Consider the following 19,043-nt stretch of genomic DNA (forward strand, 5'->3'; position numbering starts at 1 on the left):
ATCAGTAGTTTTTATATGGTTTGTGGGGTACAGTTAAGGGTAGGTGTACAATGACGTTTCATTCAGGCACCCTGTAGATAAGAAGTGTTTTCCCATCCCCCGACAGATATTTGCTACTGTTAATCCCATCCCCCTCCCCCCCATAGTTTCCCAGTACCATCCGTCATTTTCTCATAGTATTGCATTGGATGTTCAAGGTCCATTATATGAGTGAGAACATGTGATATTCGGATTTTTGTTTTTGTGAGAGGTCACTCAGTATTATAGACTCTAGTTCCATCCAGGTTGCAGCGAAATTCATGATTTTGTTCTTTTTTATGGCTGCATAGTATTCCATCGTGTATATGTACCACATTTTTTTAATCCAGTCCTCTTTTGATGGGCAGCATGGTTGTTTCCAGGTTCTTGCTATTGTGAACAATGCTGCGATAAACATACGTGTGCAGGTATCTTTTTTATAGAGTGAGTTGTGTTCTTCAGGGTATATTCCCAGTAGGGGGATTGCAGGGTCATATGGAAGGTCAATTTTTAGAGCTTTTAGGAATCGCCACACTGCTTTCCACAGAGGTTGCACTAGTTTACACTCCCACCAACAGTGTAGAAGTGTTCCCTTTTCACCACACCCTCTCCAGCAGCTGTTATTTTTTGAGTTGTTGATAATTGCCATTCTGACTGGAGTTAGGTGGTATCTCAGTGTGGTTTTGATTTGCATCTCCCTGATGATTAGTGAGGTTGAGCATTTCTTCATGTGTTTGTTGGCTGCTCGAATGTCTTCTTTTGTGAAGTGTCTGTTCATGTCTTTTGCCCATTTTATAATGGGGTTGTTTGTTTTCTTCTTTTCAGTACGCTTCAGTTCCTTGTAGATCCAGGATGTTAAGCCTTTGTCAGACCTAGAGTTGGCAAAGACTTTTTCCCAGTCTGTAGGCTGTCTCCCTGCTCTCTTGATGGTTTCTTTGGCTTTGCAGAAGCTTGTCAGTTTAATAAGGTCCCATTTGTCTATCTTCTCTCTTAAGTCCTGTGGGTTTCGGGTTTTGTACAGGAATTGGATGCCAGTTCCGATTTCCATGAGAGTATTTCCTTCCTTTTCTAAGGTTCTTATGGTTTGAGGTTTTACATTTAGGTCTCTGATCCATTTGGAGTTAACCTTTGTGCATGGGGATAGATAGGGGTCCTGTTTCAATCTTCTGCATGTGGTCAGCCAATTTTCCCAGCACCATTTACTGAATAGGTTCTCCTCTCCCCATTGGTAGGTGGTGGGGGCTTTGTCGAAGATGAGTTGGTTGAGAAATTGAGGTTTTGCTTCTGGAATGTCAATTCTGTTCCATTGATCTATATGCCTGTTCCTGTACCAATACCAAGCTGTTTTGATGATTGTAGCTTTATAGTAAAGTTTGAAATCTGGTATTGTGATACCACCTGCTTTATTTTTTTTGCTGAGGATTGTTCTGGCTATTCTTGGATGTTTGTGTTTCCATATGAATTCCTGTGTTGTTTTTTCTAGGTCTGAGAAGAATGTTGTTGGTAATTTAATGGGTATTGCATTGAATTTGTAGATTGCCTTAGGTAAGATGGGCATCTTCAGTCTAGCCGGGATCGGTGGCTCAGCCTGCGCTTTGGGAGGCTGAGGTGAGTGGATTGCCTGAGCCCGCGAGTTCGAGATCCGCCTGGGTGACTTGGCGAGACCTCATCTCTACAATAAATCAAAAAATCAGCCGGGTGTGGTAGTGCATGCCTATAATTCTGGCTACTCGGAAGGCTGAGGCGGAAGGACCGCCGGAGCCCAGTGGGTCAAGGCTGCAGTGGCTGGGAGCGGCCACTGTACTCCAGTCTGGGCGACAGAGTGAGACTCCAACTCAAAAAAAAAAAAATTCAGTATTAGACCAATTACAGACTATTGATAAATATAGAATGGCCCCACAATTTCACTTATACTCATACTATTTAACCCAAATCTCAATACTAATATGTCACAATGTCATAAAAGGAAAAAAAAAAAAAATAACTGCATTAAGTGGAAGTTGAACTAAATGAATTTTGAGCTCTGCTTTAAATTTAAGATTCTATTATTCCATGATAATATCATTCTTTATCCTTTGAATATGAGTTATTTCTTTTTCTTTTAATATCCTTAATGTCCTAGTTTTGAGCCATGAACGTAATACCTGGAAATCGTCTCATCTACCATCAAATTGATATTTAACTATATTCATGCTTTTTTCCAGTGCCTAGGACATATTAGTCATTCATTAAATACTTGCCAAAATGAATAGAAATAAAGGAACTCCACCACTTGACAGCAATGTCCTTTACATCACTACACATACATGCTCTCCTATACTACTCTCATTTATCTGACAATAATTTAACTATGATTTGCTATGGGCTGGCAATGTTCTTGGGGCTGTGGATTAAATGAATAATAAGTCACAGTCACAGAGAGAGAGATAGAGAAACGAATGAGCAGATGTCCTATGCAGAGCCCTAGAGGTGTGTGGAGACAGTGGGAAGGGCTGAGTGTAGGGGCACATGGCCATGCTGAGGACCAGAAACTGCCACAGAGAGGGACCAACCTTTAAAAGCTGAAGTATGAGCATGTGTGACCCACGTGAATGTGGTAGACATTCTTGTCACAGAAACTAGAAATCGTATTTATTTTTTAAAGTCTTTGTTGGCTGGGTGTGGGGACTCGCGCTATAATCCCAGCACTGTGGGAGAACTGAAGTAAGAGGGCTACTTTGAGACCAGGAGTTCGAGACTGGTTTGGGCAACATAGCAAGTCCTCATTTCTACAAAAAATTAAATAGATTAACTGGACGTGGTGGCGTGCACCTGTAGTCCCACTTATTCAGGAAGCTGAGGCAGGAGGATCACCTAAGGTTAAGGCTGTGGTTAGCAGTGAATGTGCCACAGTATTCCAGCCTGGATGACAGAGTGAGACATGGCTCATAATAATAATAATAATTAGTTAAAATGAAATGAAGTCTTTGTTAAAATAGTGTGATATAACCAAATTATACATTTACTAGGAGGATGGCTATTAACATTTTACAGCTTACTACATTGTACATATCAGGTTCCACTTTATGACTCTTCCATTACTTAGAAGAGGTATCCATTTGTTGCAAATCCACCAAGTGTGGACAGTAGCAAAAAAAGATAACTACATTAAACTACATTAACAGCAAAATAAAAAAAAGAAAAGAAAATGGGATGAGGGCAGTCCTGCACACTTCAAAATCACATATCAATTAAAGTAAACCAATGTAATAATATTTGTTAGACCTTACACCATGATGCTAGATCCCAAAGGTTTTTTTTGTTTTTTTTTGTCTTGGTTTCATGAATTTTTTAATTTATTTTTCATTGACATTTGACTTCAGCTTAAACAAAAGTTACTAAATGCTTTCCACAGGCAATTGAATGGCAACAATAGTCACACCTAGGAAATGATAAAACCTGAGTAGCTTGAGAAATCTCCATCAGAAATTGTCCTATTAAAGTGTAGAAAGAATACTTTAGAGTGAAAGCATGTAGTTCATTTTACTCTTTTATCAGTCCTACTCAAGAATGTACCAGTCTGCTAGTAATATGAACCTGATTGATGATAATCAAATGGCTAAAGATATAGGAGAGAATGCTACAAAATGATAACCTCATATGATTTTTAATCCAACATAGAGAGATTTAGATATATCTTAAAGGAATTGCTTATTTTTTTTTTAGTTCAAGCATAAGTTAGCAATTTTATTATTACCATGCTTCTAGAATATTACACTTTAATTTTTCATGTTCTCCATGTTGATTACAGGTATTGCTATAGAATAGGGAATTCACCTACTGTTTAAAATTGTTTTGCAGCGAATCAGCAGCAGAATCAAGAAAGCAATGGTCTGCTCAGATGACTTTATTTTATACACTCTACCACAAAAATATTGTTAGTCCGGATAACACCATCTTAGATACCCCCACCACTTTGCTAAATGTCCGAGGATGGAAAATTACCAACCCGTCTAGGCTAGCACCTAGCCTACCCACAAGCCTTCCTATCAACTTATTTAACCACAAGCCTTAGTTAGCCCCTAGCAATGCCAACTGCAGAAATCCCCCACTCCAACCCCCCGCCAAGCCCTATGACAGCCTTAGCCTATCAGTGGCAGTGGGCTTCAGTTTTCTGGAGTTTCTTCCGAAGGGTCTCCTCCTTGAAATAAACCTGTGATGCTTGTTGAACTGCCTGTCTCCCATCTCTCTTTTCCTGTCTGCTCATTTTCTTGACCTAACAAATATCATACAAGATGACTTTTTAAGACTTACTGAACCAAGGGACAGAAAGACTGTGACATTTCAGAACACTTGTGTGGCATACATACAGAAGTAGAATGGGTGAGTCCCAGGAATCTGGTCACACTAACTGGTTTGCAAAGTGACTTGGTTGTGCCAGAAACTTTGATCATCACTGGCTTTTAAGTTTACTCTCTTCAATATAAAATGGAAGCTGTGTTACTGTCTGTAATTATAAACTACTATTACATTTTGTTTAGAATGTTTTTAAGTAGAAAAATAGGATTTCTTTTAACAATCCTTCCCTAAAATTGGGTTAGAAGGTATAATAGCTGCCAAACAAATGTCATCCAAGCACAGAGACTGGTAGCAAGACAGATGAAATGCTGAGTCGACTTTCATGGCAAAGAAGTCAAGTTAGCTGGTATGCCAAACAAAATTCTGAGAAGGAAGGTGCCAGAGGGAGGAAATGCCACATTTCCTGATTGCTCAGGGTTTTCCCGCAAACTGCAGAGAACTTAGGAGGGCAGAAAATGGCCACTGTATAAGCTCAGTTCAGTCCGTTCTGTTGGGGGTGGACACAGAGGAAGCCTCTCACTCCATTAACACCTGCACAGCGTGACCAGCACTTAGACCGGGGAAGGCAAAGCTTCCTGCAGTTTACAGAGTTTAACCCAAGACAGCAGGAATCCCAGCACGGCAGCCTCTCACAGCCTTGGCAGCCTCTCACAGTCTTTGTTTCTAGATTTCCATCTAAATCCCACTGCACAGATGTTTACTACAACTTGTAAAACCTTTCTGGGAGAACAACAGGTTGTTTTGTTGATTTGTTTCTACTAAAGTGAATATTCTGAAAGTTGGTTATTAAATGAATCTGGTGTCTTCAGCCCCACTAGTGCACCCTGGCAGGGATTCTGCTTATTCTTTTTGGAATGTGGTTCTAGGAAGCCATGTTTCAAAGACGAAATGGTATTGACAGACAAAATGTTGGCATAGTCTAGTTTAGTTTTCTGTCCTGTTTTGTACCACTGATTTTTGATGTTGTATTGAGTCATGCAGCTGGCAACCTAACACCACCACAGTGATTTTTAGGAGTGACTTTCTGGTGACTGACACAAGAGAGACCTTGTATGTTAGTTAGTGCATTTATCTTAAAATCACAACAAAGGAAGAAAGCGAACATGTCACATGCATGCAAAGCAGGTTGGAGGCTGCAAGTACATAGACCTTTCTGATTTTAGAAATGGGTTCTATGATTTGGAGATTTAGTAAAGCTTCATTTTTTCACTTATTCCATAGAAACACACTGTGCTATACCAGTGGAAATGTTGAACATAATGTCTCTCATGTTTCAGGACAGACCTAGACCTAGAACCCTGCATCCTTTGATGTGGAATCAATCCCTTCAATAGGAAACATACAGTTGGATCTCTCTTCTTTCACAAGAGCTCATGTGCACGCGCATGTGTAATCACACACACACACACACACACACACACACACACACACACACACACAAATGTCTACCCATAGAGTTGCTTACTTGAAGGTCACCTTTTCAATGTGCCAGTTTGTATCATTACAAATACTAAATATTGGTCTGTGGATTAGAACTGAATTCATTTTTAGAAAATCTATAAACCAAATATTCAACCTCAGCATTTGCTTTGTGGCTATTGGTCCTTATTGCAGAAAATAAAATACAAAGCATTACAAATATTCTGTACCTGCAAGAGAATTAGAAATGCAGTATGCTTTATTCCATCTATTCTGTGCAATAGCAAAGTCTTTGGGCTAAAGTCAGCATTATTTGTGCAGCAAATTCCAAAGCCAATTTACAAACTTTTCTTGGTATTAATAAATGGTCATAAAATGCCAGCTGGGTTAGATCTACTTACATGCAGAAAACAAAACCTATGGTTAGCATTAAACATAAATGAACATATTTAAGACAAGATCTGTACATATTAAAGAAGTACATCTGAGCACTGACAGATCAGACTTTTTTTTTCTCAAGTATAATTTCTAGGAGCAATACTGAGTGACTTGGTCCATGTCACAAAAACATGTGGCATCACAGAAGTGTATGGAATCCATCTGAGGATAAGAAGATAGGGGCTTGATGAGCTACACAAGCTCTGTGCTGTTCAGAACAACATCAAACGAGGGCCCCACTCCCCTGCTACAAATACATTTTATCAAATCTTTACTTAACCCATCTTAGTCAATGATTATTTTAAGCTATATTTGATACAAAGAAAAATTCAAGCCAGTACTGTAATTTGGATTGTCTCTGTGGCTTTCAGAAATCTTTCTGTTGTCCTTTTTTTCCTGAAGTTTCCAAACATATAAATTTTTAAACCTCTGTCTTTATTCATATACTGCCCCATTGGCCTGAAGTTTCCTTTCTGATCTTACCTGCCTGAAAAATGTCTGTCCGTCCCTCAAAACTGAGCCCGAATCTACCCTATATGTACACTCTTCCATAAACCCTAAAGGAATTATTGCATGTTTATGAGACACATATATCTACCTTGTCTTAGGTTTTCCCTACAGTAGGAGAACCAATCTTTATTACTACCTATTTAAAGTACTCAGCCTTCTAGTTTTTTTATTGTGTCATTTTGTTTTGAATTTAGCAGATGGCATTATGATGTTTCTCATCTACTTATCTGCCCTATTCAAGTGCAGTATCATGTTCCATACAACAGGACTTAGCTCAGGGCCTGACCTAGAGTAGGCAAATGTAGTGTCAGGTCACTCAGTCTCTCCGGCTAGACCACATTGCCCTGTCTGTCACATCAGCACATGGCTGCAGAGTTCTACCCCAGCACGTGCTTTGCTGGGGAAATTAGACACCCTGTTGCACCAGGACCACCTCTGCATTATTCTGTGTCTATGCCGTCACCATGTGTCTGTAGCTCCTTGTTTCCGGAATAACTTTATTCCCATTCCGCTTGTTGAAACTTCCCCTACAGTTTGAGTGGATTCCCCATACCACCTCTTCTGTCACTCTCTCGATCTCCTGACCCTCACCTGGATTTCAGAAGTACTTTGTTTGTACTTCTCTTTTGCCATTATTCTCAAATTTTTACTAGAGCTACTTGGTATCTACCTTATTCATTCCTTAAACTATAAATTCTGAAAAAGAAAAGACCATGTGTAACTAACCTTTGCATACTACCTGATAATTATCAAGGAACTAAAAGAATATCATTAGATAATATCCAGAAATACGATAGAAACAGCCGTGGCTGAAGACCTCGCTACATTTATCCCCTAGCCACTGGCAATGAACTTGCGAAATATGAGGACTGGCATCAGGTGTTTCATTGACTAATACACAGCACATGTTTTACAGTTAAGATTGTATAGAAAAGGTCAAAAAGAGGGGAATTAATCCCTTTCTTTCTGCTGTATTGTAAACATGATCATAATCAGTGGTTTCTTTAAACATTTTATGGGGATCTCTCAAAAAATACAAAGTATTGAATAATACATTTCAATTTTATTCTCTAAGAACGATGAACAACTATGATCTAAAAATATTATTTTGAATCATTTCATCTAGATATGTTAGCCATATTAATGTCACTATGACATTATATTTACAAAATAATTTATCTCCTCATAACCATTAGGGTGCAGCAAATGCAAACTTATTTTCAATAGTAACAAAACAATCTAATACAAAAGATAATGTTCTTCATGTGGGAATTGTCTCAATCCATCACAAATATCTTGAATGCTACAGATTAAAGAGGTAACAAAGTGGGGAAGGTGATGGGTAATCATGTGTTGAAAAGTCTAAAATATATAAATGTTATCAGAAGATGAATGTAGGTTTCTACAATGGGGGGCCTGTATCACAAATGTATAACCTTTTCTAGCATGCTCTCTATTGGTTCAAGCAAACTACCACAAGGAAAATAATCAGAAAAAAAAATGAAGGGAGATACAGATCATAAAGCTCCCCTGATAGATTAGAAGGTGCCTGAAAGAGTAGATGTGGGGTCAGTATCCCCAGTGCTTAATTCTCCAGTCTGGGGAGAAATGTAGCATCCCATGATACAAAAGATAAATTAAAACAAGGTCTTGGTAAATTACAGAACCCAAGAGGCCCCAGTCATAAAGCAGAAATGACAGCATTGATTAGGAAGGGCTACAATTTACAAGAATGTCCTCTGACATACATATGTATGCGTTATTTTGCCTGAAACTTAGCTATAATGACATTTACAGACACACTCCATCCTCTCTCAAAGATTCTGCTAGAGTTTGAACTAAAACCCTCCAATACAGTATAGATTAAGTTTTTGAATATTAGGCACAGAGAATTTTCCTTCCTTTCCTTAAACACAGCTCTCCTACAATTGTCATTCACAAGACTCAGTCTGTAAAATTGTTGTCCATTTATGTGCTTAGCCATTTCAGCTACAACGATCAACAAGGATCCTGGCATATTCGCTCCTGTTGAAATCACTGGAAATACCTAGGGTACCAGATATATAGTTTGTGTTCCATGTGAAATAGAAGCACAATCTCTGGAAACAGAATTTTTTCTAGTAGCCTTAAAAATAAGCAAAACAGGCCAGGCACAATGACTTACACTTGTAATCCCAGTGCTTTGGGAGGCCAAGGCAAGAGTTCACATGGGGCCAAATATTCAAGACCAGCCTGGGCGACATTGTGAGACCTTGTCTCTACAAAAAAATTAAAAAATTAACTGAATGTGGTGGTGTACACCTGTAGTCCCAGCTACTCGTGAGGCTGAGGTGGGAGAATTGCCCGAGCCCAGAAGATGGAGGTTATAGTGAGCAGTAATCATGTCACTACCCTCTAGCCTGGGCAACAGAAAGAGAATCCACTCAAAAAAAAATAAGTGAATAAATCAATAACTAAACAACAAGATGCCCCCCCCCCACAATTTGGAAAAATGCTTTTGTCAAGGGGTCTTTCATTACGACGGGAAACTTAGTGGACCTAGGCTAATACAGCTCAGAACTAGGGAACTTTATTTAAAGCACTGCCACATGGGTGCTGCCTTCAGCATAGAGTCTTCACTGAATTGTTGGATGGCTCTGTCATGTTAAAAATATGTAAATTGGGGGACAGTTCTTATATTGGGGGACAGTCCGAAATCTGTTTTCTGGTGTTTATTTCTTTACTTATTTTTCCATGTGTAGGGGTTACAGTTTTCAACCACTGGATGACAATATGTTGCATTGATGTCGGCATTAACCTTAGTTTTTGCCTTTGGCAAATGTATGCAATTGATCTTATTTTTGTTTATCCCCCCCACCAACAGATGCCTGATTAAGGCACGCAAATCTCAGCACAGGTCTTTATGATGACTCTTCCCATCAATCAAGGCTGGCACTGATATGGAAAACAACTTTTCATAGCTGGCTTATTTCATATTTCATCTGACGGCATTTTAAATATTTGAAGATAAATCACTTTCTAATTTTTCTTTCGGCCAATGTAATGTCAGAATTTTTCTAAACATTATTCAGTAGTAATGGTTATCAGGTCCTTCACCACAGATACACACCAATCCCTCAGTAGCCCACTTAAGCCATTTTACAGAACTGAAATCTTCATTCTGAATACCTGGATATTGGGCAAACAGAGAACAAGATGGACATTACTAATAAAACTTGGGCAACATGAGCATCAGAGCACTTCGCCCACGCAAGCCTTCTCTTGTTCAGAGCATACACATTCTTTGCTCGTATGCTATGATTTTAGGATTTTCTTCTCACCATGTACATTTGAAGTTTTATTTTATATTTTTCTTTGAGAAAATTTTTACATTAATTCCCACTATTTTTTATGCATTTGGTCTATCATTACAATTTGTTCCTGAATCCATCTTGACATTATTTTTACTCTTTCAACCATATCATTATTATGCCCTGATCAAAAGCATAAAATAAAGCTTAGGATTCAGAAGCATCATTTCTAAAGAGTATTTTTAAATGCCCATCTCATAGTAACAATAAAACAAGAAAATAGGTCCAGGCTCACATTTTGTCTTGTGAAACCATATTAGCTCTTCATGAATATACATCTCCAAAGTTACTGATACAAAATATGTTTGAGTATATGCTCTATATTTCATCAAATTATTCCATAAACTTTGGCAACTAGCTTTTTCACTTATTGTGTAAAAAACCACATTAGCCATTTGTCTAACTCGAGAGTACTTCCTGTTAGTAATGTCCTACCAAGAACACTAACAGCAACTCATTAATATCTTTTTGAGTTCCCTCAACTAGTTTGGATGGAATTCTGGGCAGGAAACTCTCAACTTCGTGGGAAACCCTGAAGTTCTCTTTTATCTTATCTTTCTTAAACTTTCTGTTTTTTAATTTAAAAATATTTTAATCTTTGTGTTGCAAAAAAGCTTCTCAACAAAAAAAAGTGATGGATCTGCAGAGGGAGCTACTCCTTCTACTTTGCTTCTGTAATCCATTATTTTAACGCTAGCATCAATGAGTGAATTCAGTCCTTATTCCAAAAAAAAATATATGTAGCATTTTTATGGTCCTGAACACCTGACTTCCCAGTTCATGATGGGTTTGTCCCTCAAGACACTGTTCCTTAAAACTGTAGTTTGTTCTCTTGAGCATGTTCTGGGACAGTTCCTTTTTTTGCACGTTGAATTTCTTGTAGGACATCTGGTGTAAATGTCCCTGTTTGGTCTGGGTCATTTCCCCATTTCTTCCTCGCTCAGGTGATTTGTTTTTAACCATCCTAGTTTTTTATTTTGTTGAGGGGCCATCTCTCTTACAGTTGAAGCCATTATATTATATGAATTCTTTTCAGAATTTATATATATATTTCCTCACCAACTTTTCAGAATTTATATATATATCTCCTCATCGACTGCCCCTGTTGTTATTTTTAGTCTTTTTCCCACAATGATAATTCAGTTTACTCCATATGGTCCAGATAAGCCTGAAGATTACCCAAGGACATTCAACTTGGTAAAAAGAGTGATTTTCAAGAGGGTCATAACAAAGGGTTAATTAAAATGAGAAGTTAAGAAATGGAAACACACACACACACACACACACACACACACACACACACGTATTAGCAAAATGATAAGCAAGAAAATGCAAACATTCTGGAAAAAGCCCAGGGTGATATTACCCAGGTAAAATTAAGGCACAAAGTCTCTGTTTGGGGCATCTGGCTTGGGTGGGGGAGTAATATAGATGCTGGAACTGATTTTACTTATACTGAACCAACACATTCCTCCTTATTGGTCAGAATTAGCATGACAGCACAACTGTCTCTTGCACCTTCCTTCTGAGAGATAAAATTGCTAACAAAAAAAAAAGGATAAAATTCACCCAGATGTATTAGCTATATACCCTAATTTCAGGAAGTCTGTGTTGCAATCAAATAGCTTAAGTTTAAACGTTGTTTTGACATTTATTGATTTTTACAATGTTTGGCAAATTCTTCACTTCTCTAACCTTTTTCTTATCTATACATTGTAGTAACATGCACTTACCTTATGTTCTAATGAAAATTCAATAAGACAAAACTAAAAAATGCAATGTACACTTCAAAGTAATCAATAAATAACATTGATTATAATCATTGTCTCCAAATAAGGCATCTAGTTGATGTTTAAATGATGTATCCAGTGTCTACTATATTAAATGTCTGTGCAGATTTAGGATGGGAGCCCTCTGTTCCTTTCATTTATCTAACCATCATATAATCTCCTCTGGCAACAATGTTATCTCTTTTCCCCCTGTGTATTTCTCCTCTCTATTCTCCTCAGCACCTCATATGCAACCTCATGGATTCTTGTGGACATATGCTCTTGCTGGGACATACACACTGCCACCCATCAGCAGTCGATTTAGTTGGTAAGGGATTTCCTTCATGACTATGTTCCATATGTTTTAAATCTAAACCCTTCAGGTCTCAGTGGTAGCTGTGAGACTACATTTACTAACATTTAAAATCTGTGTGCTAGATGTATTACCTATGATCTACCCATTTGCTTATACAAAGATGTGGCTATGTGTCATTTTGAATCCTCTCTAACCTCATTTTTTTTCCTTTAAATATTCTGTGCCTCCTCCAATTTTATATTTCCTTATATACTGTATCCAATTTCTACAACACTAATGTTTTATGCATTATAATCTGGATATTTTTCTTCCTTCTTATTTTGAGTTTAATTTTCTTCTGAGCGAGTGGACTCATTTCTGAGCAAATCATCTTCCAAGCATCTCAGTTATATTGCATACCACTGAGGCCAGGCTTAGGGGTATCTCCAGATAGTCAACTATTCAACTGGCATTTCATCCTTTCTACTTCAAATCCTAGCCTTCTAATAGAAGAATAACACAAGATAGGTAAGGGCTTACTGGGGATCAATAAGACCCATGGTGACCCATGACTTAACAGTTATATAAACTGAATGCACCACTTAAACTCTCCCAACTACAGCAATACCTTTCCCTGCATTCTGTATTGGTAATTACCAATGAGATAAGGTTAGAGTTGTGTTTGGAAGCAGTAAATTAGAAATCAATTGTACGTTGTTAATTTTCACTCTTACAGTTATTATGAGAGATGTAAGCATACTGGATTACCTAGTACCTTCTCTGGTGCCAAATTCCACTGAAGTTGACTGAGAGGACATAGTCCACACCTAAGCTGCCTAAAAGAAAGTACTACTCAATGACCAATTTCATAAACCATTTAGGAATGCATAGAAAATCTCAGAAGCACTTGTGACTCTCTGGATGAGGTATTACACATGAATATATAAAATGTGATATATATTATATTAAATATACTAAATAGCATTGACTACATGATCTCTCCTTTTATCTAAAAGGAGAGAGAATATACAAGCAACAGTAGTAATTTGAAGCGAGTAGGTATCATTTCATTGTTAAATGTGAGAACTTTCTTTTTGTGGTTGGTTTTCTCTGGAGGTACTACTTTACCTTTATCTTCTTTCTTGGCGTTCTCTCAAATGAAAAAAAGAACGGATTTTACTATGTAAAGTTTACTGGTCCTGGCTTATTTCTTGAAGTGATCCTAGCTGATGGAGATTCAGAAGCTTAAACCTTCCCGCTTCTATTGTTTTCAGTGATGACAAAAGTATTGAAGATCACAAAGATGTTTCAAAAGAACTAAAGGCAGTTAAGTCAGCTTACAAATGTCTGGTAGACCTACTAGGGGCACCCTTTAGTAATTGCTGTACTTTAATCTGCTTATTCAAGATTTTTCATATGTTCATTCAAAACATTTTCAATGTCATTTTCAACCCATTTTAAAAAATTATTACACAAAATATTTTAATCTTTCAGAAAAGGAAGACCAAATTCTTGCAGACATATTCCATTTTAAATAATTCATTTTGCTTACACTGATTTAGATTAATATCAGTTCAATTTGTTGACATAATTTTTAAATTTTTAGAAAGATAAAATGTATAATATTTTGAAATTCATTGTTGTGTGTCATAAAATTATGATGGCATTGGAGTGTCGTTATATTTTTAGCACTCTGTAAAATAGTATTTCTGTCACTTAAGGCAAAATATGACCGTAAGTTATTGTTCAGATTAAAAATAAATCCCTTTAGATACTCAAAGAAGAAGTCATATTGGGAAGTGCAGCATTAAAACCCCAGGTAGGATTTAGAACATTTATGACAAGAAATGGAATATGTTACCTAACCATAATCTATTTATAAGGCTTATTTGAGTTAAATAAGTGCCAGAACATAGATTCATTTACCCAGACATCGAGTCTCAGTACCACTCCAGAGTCCATTTGCCAAGCACTCTCTGACATGTGATCCCACGAGTGTGTAACCTGTGTTGCACGTGAATATAGCTGTGGCTCCATACACTGTTAACGTTCCAATCTTGTTCCCATTTGGGGGAAAAGACAGGCTTCCACATGAGATTACTAAAAGAAAAAATAAATAAAGTGAATGTTATTTTAGGTCTGCAGACTACTTCTGTGTTAAAAAACAACAATTATCTTTAGTCTTAATTTTCATTAAGAACATGGTTAGGAAGGCTAAACAGACCAATCATCCAGGAAGCTTAATTTTCTTCTATTCTGTCCTTGAAATGAGACCTTAAAAGCTTGGAGTGAATTCCAAAATATCCTGAATCCCTTCACTTATCCATTAATGCTATTTTGTTTTCATCCTCAAGGGTAGATAAACCTTTCTTGAAAAAAATACACAGTATGCAAACATATTCACTATAAGCATATCTATCTAATGCATTGGCTATCTTCCTATCTTTCCATAAATATCAATCTCAACCAAGAATTATGTAATAGTGGATGTTTCCTTGAGTTTTTCAGGAACTAAGGAATGTGAATTGTCTTTAGCAAAGCCAATCAGCTGGGACAAAATAATGTGGTCTTAAAATCTAGGACTGTGCACTGCAATAGCAGTGCAGAGTTTATCTGTTCTTGTAGTTAGTAACCTGTATCGTTTGTTGAGATCATGAGCTTTATTAAGATGCTGACTATAGGACATGCAAAACTTTTGGAGAAAAATTTTTTTAAATGTATACAAACTACAGGTTTAATAACTGCAGCTAGAGCGAACCTATGCCACAAGTTTTCTACCTGTTGCCCAATCACAATAATTGATCATGTCTGCTTTCACCCAATAAAGTACTCTAGTTTGAGTGATAAATTAATGATCGCCCTCATTATATACACTTATTACACCCCATAAATCTCTGCAGTTCAAATCCGTAAACACCTGAGGACAGAAAATTTGGCATTTCAGGGTTAGAAAGAAACTACAATGTAATCAAGATCAACTTCTCATTAGAGGCTTTAAATGTGTTGTCTACAGATAAGAATGGAAGTGTTAAAAACAATACTTAAAGAGGAGTGTTAGGAGCACTAGGTGAGTGCAGATGTATAAGGTTCTTAGGACAAAGTTGGCAAGTTGTAAATATTCCTGAGTCCTTATTTGTGGTAAACTGATCAGAGACAACAAAATATAGTGAGAAGAATGCAGATTCTGGCTGCAGGATATCCAGGGTCAAGCGTGATTCTGCCAATTTCTAACTGGGTGAGTCTGGACAAATTTTCTCAAGTCTGTGAACCCTGTCATGGGTTGGTAACAGCACCTTCCAAATAAGCCTCTTCACAGGATTGGAAGAGAGACCATGACTTGCATGTAATCAGGCTCAATCAGGGATAGCTAACAGTGAATAAATCAGGACCCATCTAGCGAAGTGAATCCAAAGTACAAAAATCTTTAAAGATAACTCAAATGAAGAAAAACCTTATGCATATACCACTGAGACCAGTCTTTTTAATTAAGATGATTCTACTTCAAGATAATGACAACCCAGGTTCTATTTCAAATGAACAGACCGACATAGCTAGGCAAGGTGTGTCCTATAGGGGGTTTTCCTACCAGGAATTTGGAAGTCCAAGTCAAGAGCACATCAAATATTGTTGTTGAGTAAGCCTTTATGATGTATTGTTTTGGGGATTGTTAAACTATTATGGTTTTGTGTCTTATGCATTTAGCAATATGCTAACATGTTTGCTGTACCAAATGTCAATGAATTCAAGTAGGATTTAGATTTTTACAATTTGTTATGAACTTTTCATTAAGCTTTTTCCCAAATACAGTGTGAACTTCACCTTGAACTATGGTATTTAAAGGTCCATTTGTAGCTATTTAAGATAATTGGATCTTGTCTTGAAACTTCAGTGTTTGTCAGAAAAGTATTAAATAACGATGAGTTCTGAGGACAATTCCTCTTAGAGGTCTCAACACAACTGTGCTTTGAATGTTAGACCAACAAGAAAGCTCTTTCTGCATGTGCATCTGTATTTTTTCTTTAAGCCTCTGTTAAAAAATATTCTGGTGACAGAACTATTCTAATTTTGTCCTCTAACAAGGTTTACTCGATTGTAAAGAAGAATTAATGGAGTTAAACTTCAGTTTTTCAGCATTTAAGTAAAGGGGTTTCAGATCTAGAGTGTCCTTTGGTAGTGAACTCAACACATTAATAAAAATAGCAGAAGCAATTTGGAAATCTTGTCTAATTGAAAGATAGAGAGATCACCCTGACCAATTAAAATAATCTTTGCCAGACTTCAAAGAGAAAGTCTTGTTTCCGTGTTATTTTTCTTCCCTCGAATTTCTAAAAATGAATTCAAGTTTGCTTTTTTTCTTCCAGTAAAGATGTATTCACATTCTCAATCTGAAGTACTTCCTCTAAATTCTCATAGCAAGTCTTTATGCAAAAGATGCTCAGCTGATAGCATTTAGAACATCCTCCAAACTCGATACCTATAGTGTAGTTTTTCAACATCACTGTGGATTACAAGGCATTTACCTCCCTTCCCACAGGAAAACCTCTTTTTCCTCCTTCTTCTTTCCTTCAACTCCACAATTATGTTCATGTCAAAAGGCATTCTACTTTTTAAAAATTGCATTGTGACATATCACTTCTTATACCTGTAAGGACAATATTCCAGCCAGAAATATAGATGCTACTTGAGAGTGTGACACACAAATAGAGGTTCAAGAGTAAACACTTTCAAATATGTTCTAGCTAAAAGAGCCAAATGAATATGCAGACTACCCTGAACAGCAAACAGCTGGTGCAGATGCATAAGCAGGGCAGGGTTCTTCACCATGAAGAAACAGCTCTGAGGAGTCAGGACAGACATGTTCAAACACAAGAAGACATGCTGTGTAGACCAGAGTCTGGAATGGTTTTATTAGGCCTGGAGGTACAGAGCTAAGATCAATCACTGGATATAAGTCAAATAGGAGATCTCACTCAAAGTGAAAGTACTCAAACAGCTGTCTCTGGGGCAATGAGCTGTCACTAGAGTTATTTGATGTTAGCTGAGCATTTACTTGTGAGTATCTTATCAAGAAAATTCAACTATAGGTCATCCTGAGTGATGTCCAATGTTCACTTCAACAATGAAATGGAAATGCCCATCCTGCAGTTTCCTAGGATATAGATTAAATACATCTGCAGATAAATACACACTTCCATACATTTAATGATCAATCCAGGCATACTTCTAGTAACAAACAAGAGATTTTCAAAGACCACCTACCCACTTCACAGTTTGACTGAGATCTAATTTGAGAGAACTCTTCAATGAGCAGTTAGGAAAAAGGTATAGTCTAGAATATAGGTTATGTTCTTTGAATATCTATAATATAATAAAATTCCAAGGTAGCTCACTGTGTCTGTGATTGTGTGCATAAAATCTGAAATGTAAAGATATATCTTCTGATAAATGAGTTTCTGCAGCAAACATTCTTCTTACTTTTTAATAGAAACAATAAGTCAAACAATAAAGAAATGTAGCAAGAAAAATAATAATAGCCTTCCATTTTTGTAAAAACCTTGTGCTAAGAAACTGTATTGGTACCCTTAGGTATTATATTTTAATCTTCTGTTATTGTCTCTTGATGGACAAGGCTGAGGAATTCACCACTTAAGAGTGAGACTAAGGTCTTTTGTCCTATTCACCATGGAGACCTGGGACTCTCTTTAAGAATATTAGAACAGCCTGGGTTTAGAATAGCACAAACAACTTCAAAAAGTGCTGAATTTCCTGGCTGATTTTGCAGTTGTTACGAATGCTCTTAAAAGGTGATCAAAGTTCACCTCTGCATTTAGGACTAACTGGACAAGCAGAATGGGAAATGCTAACATTTCCAGGCCCTAAGCAGATACAGGAAGCACTTGACTTCTTAGAGGTCTCCCAGGCAGACCCATTCTAAGATAAAGAATAGCTCCTTAGCTACATAAATAATTCAAATAATGGTACCCTTGAATAGTCAATTGGCCCCAATACAATCCAATGTGGAATGTGACACTGTGTTCCTTCTGCGAAGAAGCTACCACAGTGTGGCACATTGGGCTTACAAAAATGTGTCATTTTGTAAATTAAGAAATTACATGGTGTTTGAACTTCCTGTGGTTTATCATATGCTTAGTTAAGAGTAAATGATATTGTTACCAGGATTTATATTGTGTTTTTTTGTGAAAATGTAATGTAAGTGTACAATGAAATTAAAATGTTACAGCAAAAATAAATTAATGTATTTATTAATTTTTTTCTTGTAGATCACAGAAAATAATGTTTACATCTAAAGGCTCTGGAAATTATTTTTTTTCCACTTTATTTCGAGGAAGTAAACTTTTAAAGATCATTAGTAATTCTCAACATTATATTGGAAGTGGGTTTTTTTCCCCAATATTCTTAACTAGTTTTTGAGACAGTAGAAAGTTACCATATTGAGGTACTAAATATTTGTCCTGAATAAATAAAAATAATAATATTGAATATTGAACTAGAGCTTATTGAGAAAAATACGTAGATAATGACACTAGTACCAATAAAAATAAATGTTGAAGAAACATTTTAGACAAAAACTTAAATGATTTTTAGTTGTTTGTATGATTCCCTCCATTGCTCAATCTATTCTTTGTGTAATCTTAGATACCAAATGCCTTAAAACTTTGTATTTTGCTGTGCTCTTCTGAAACACCTCTTCTAAAAAGGTGATCCAAGAACTGATGGAAGTCCCTGATACCCTTCCAGAGGTCCATGAGCATTTCCCCTTCCGAATACTAAACTAGCAACCATTTATATTCTTTTTATAGATATTTCCACCAAAACAACTCGTAACAAAGTGAGTGCAGAAGCTGATGTGAGAATCCAGCCATTTTCTATTAAGCCAGACGCTAA

The 19,043-nt window shown here is 36.9% G+C and overlaps 1 protein-coding gene across 1 annotated transcript in view; it reads right to left on the reverse strand.

Annotated features, from left to right (window-relative positions):
• LOC103259569 (CUB and sushi domain-containing protein 1) overlaps positions 1-19,043 on the reverse strand; it is a 238,044-nt gene that overhangs the window by 69,169 nt on the left and 149,832 nt on the right. The window contains exon 16 of the mRNA XM_008057227.2: positions 14,064-14,237. Coding sequence (XP_008055418.1) covers positions 14,064-14,237 — 174 coding nt within the window. The remainder of the gene's footprint in view (positions 1-14,063; positions 14,238-19,043) is intronic.

This window comes from Carlito syrichta, unplaced genomic scaffold (assembly GCF_000164805.1).
Source record: "Carlito syrichta isolate Samal-C Ts95f unplaced genomic scaffold, Tarsius_syrichta-2.0.1 Scaffold302893, whole genome shotgun sequence".
Lineage (NCBI taxonomy): Eukaryota > Metazoa > Chordata > Mammalia > Primates > Tarsiidae > Carlito > Carlito syrichta.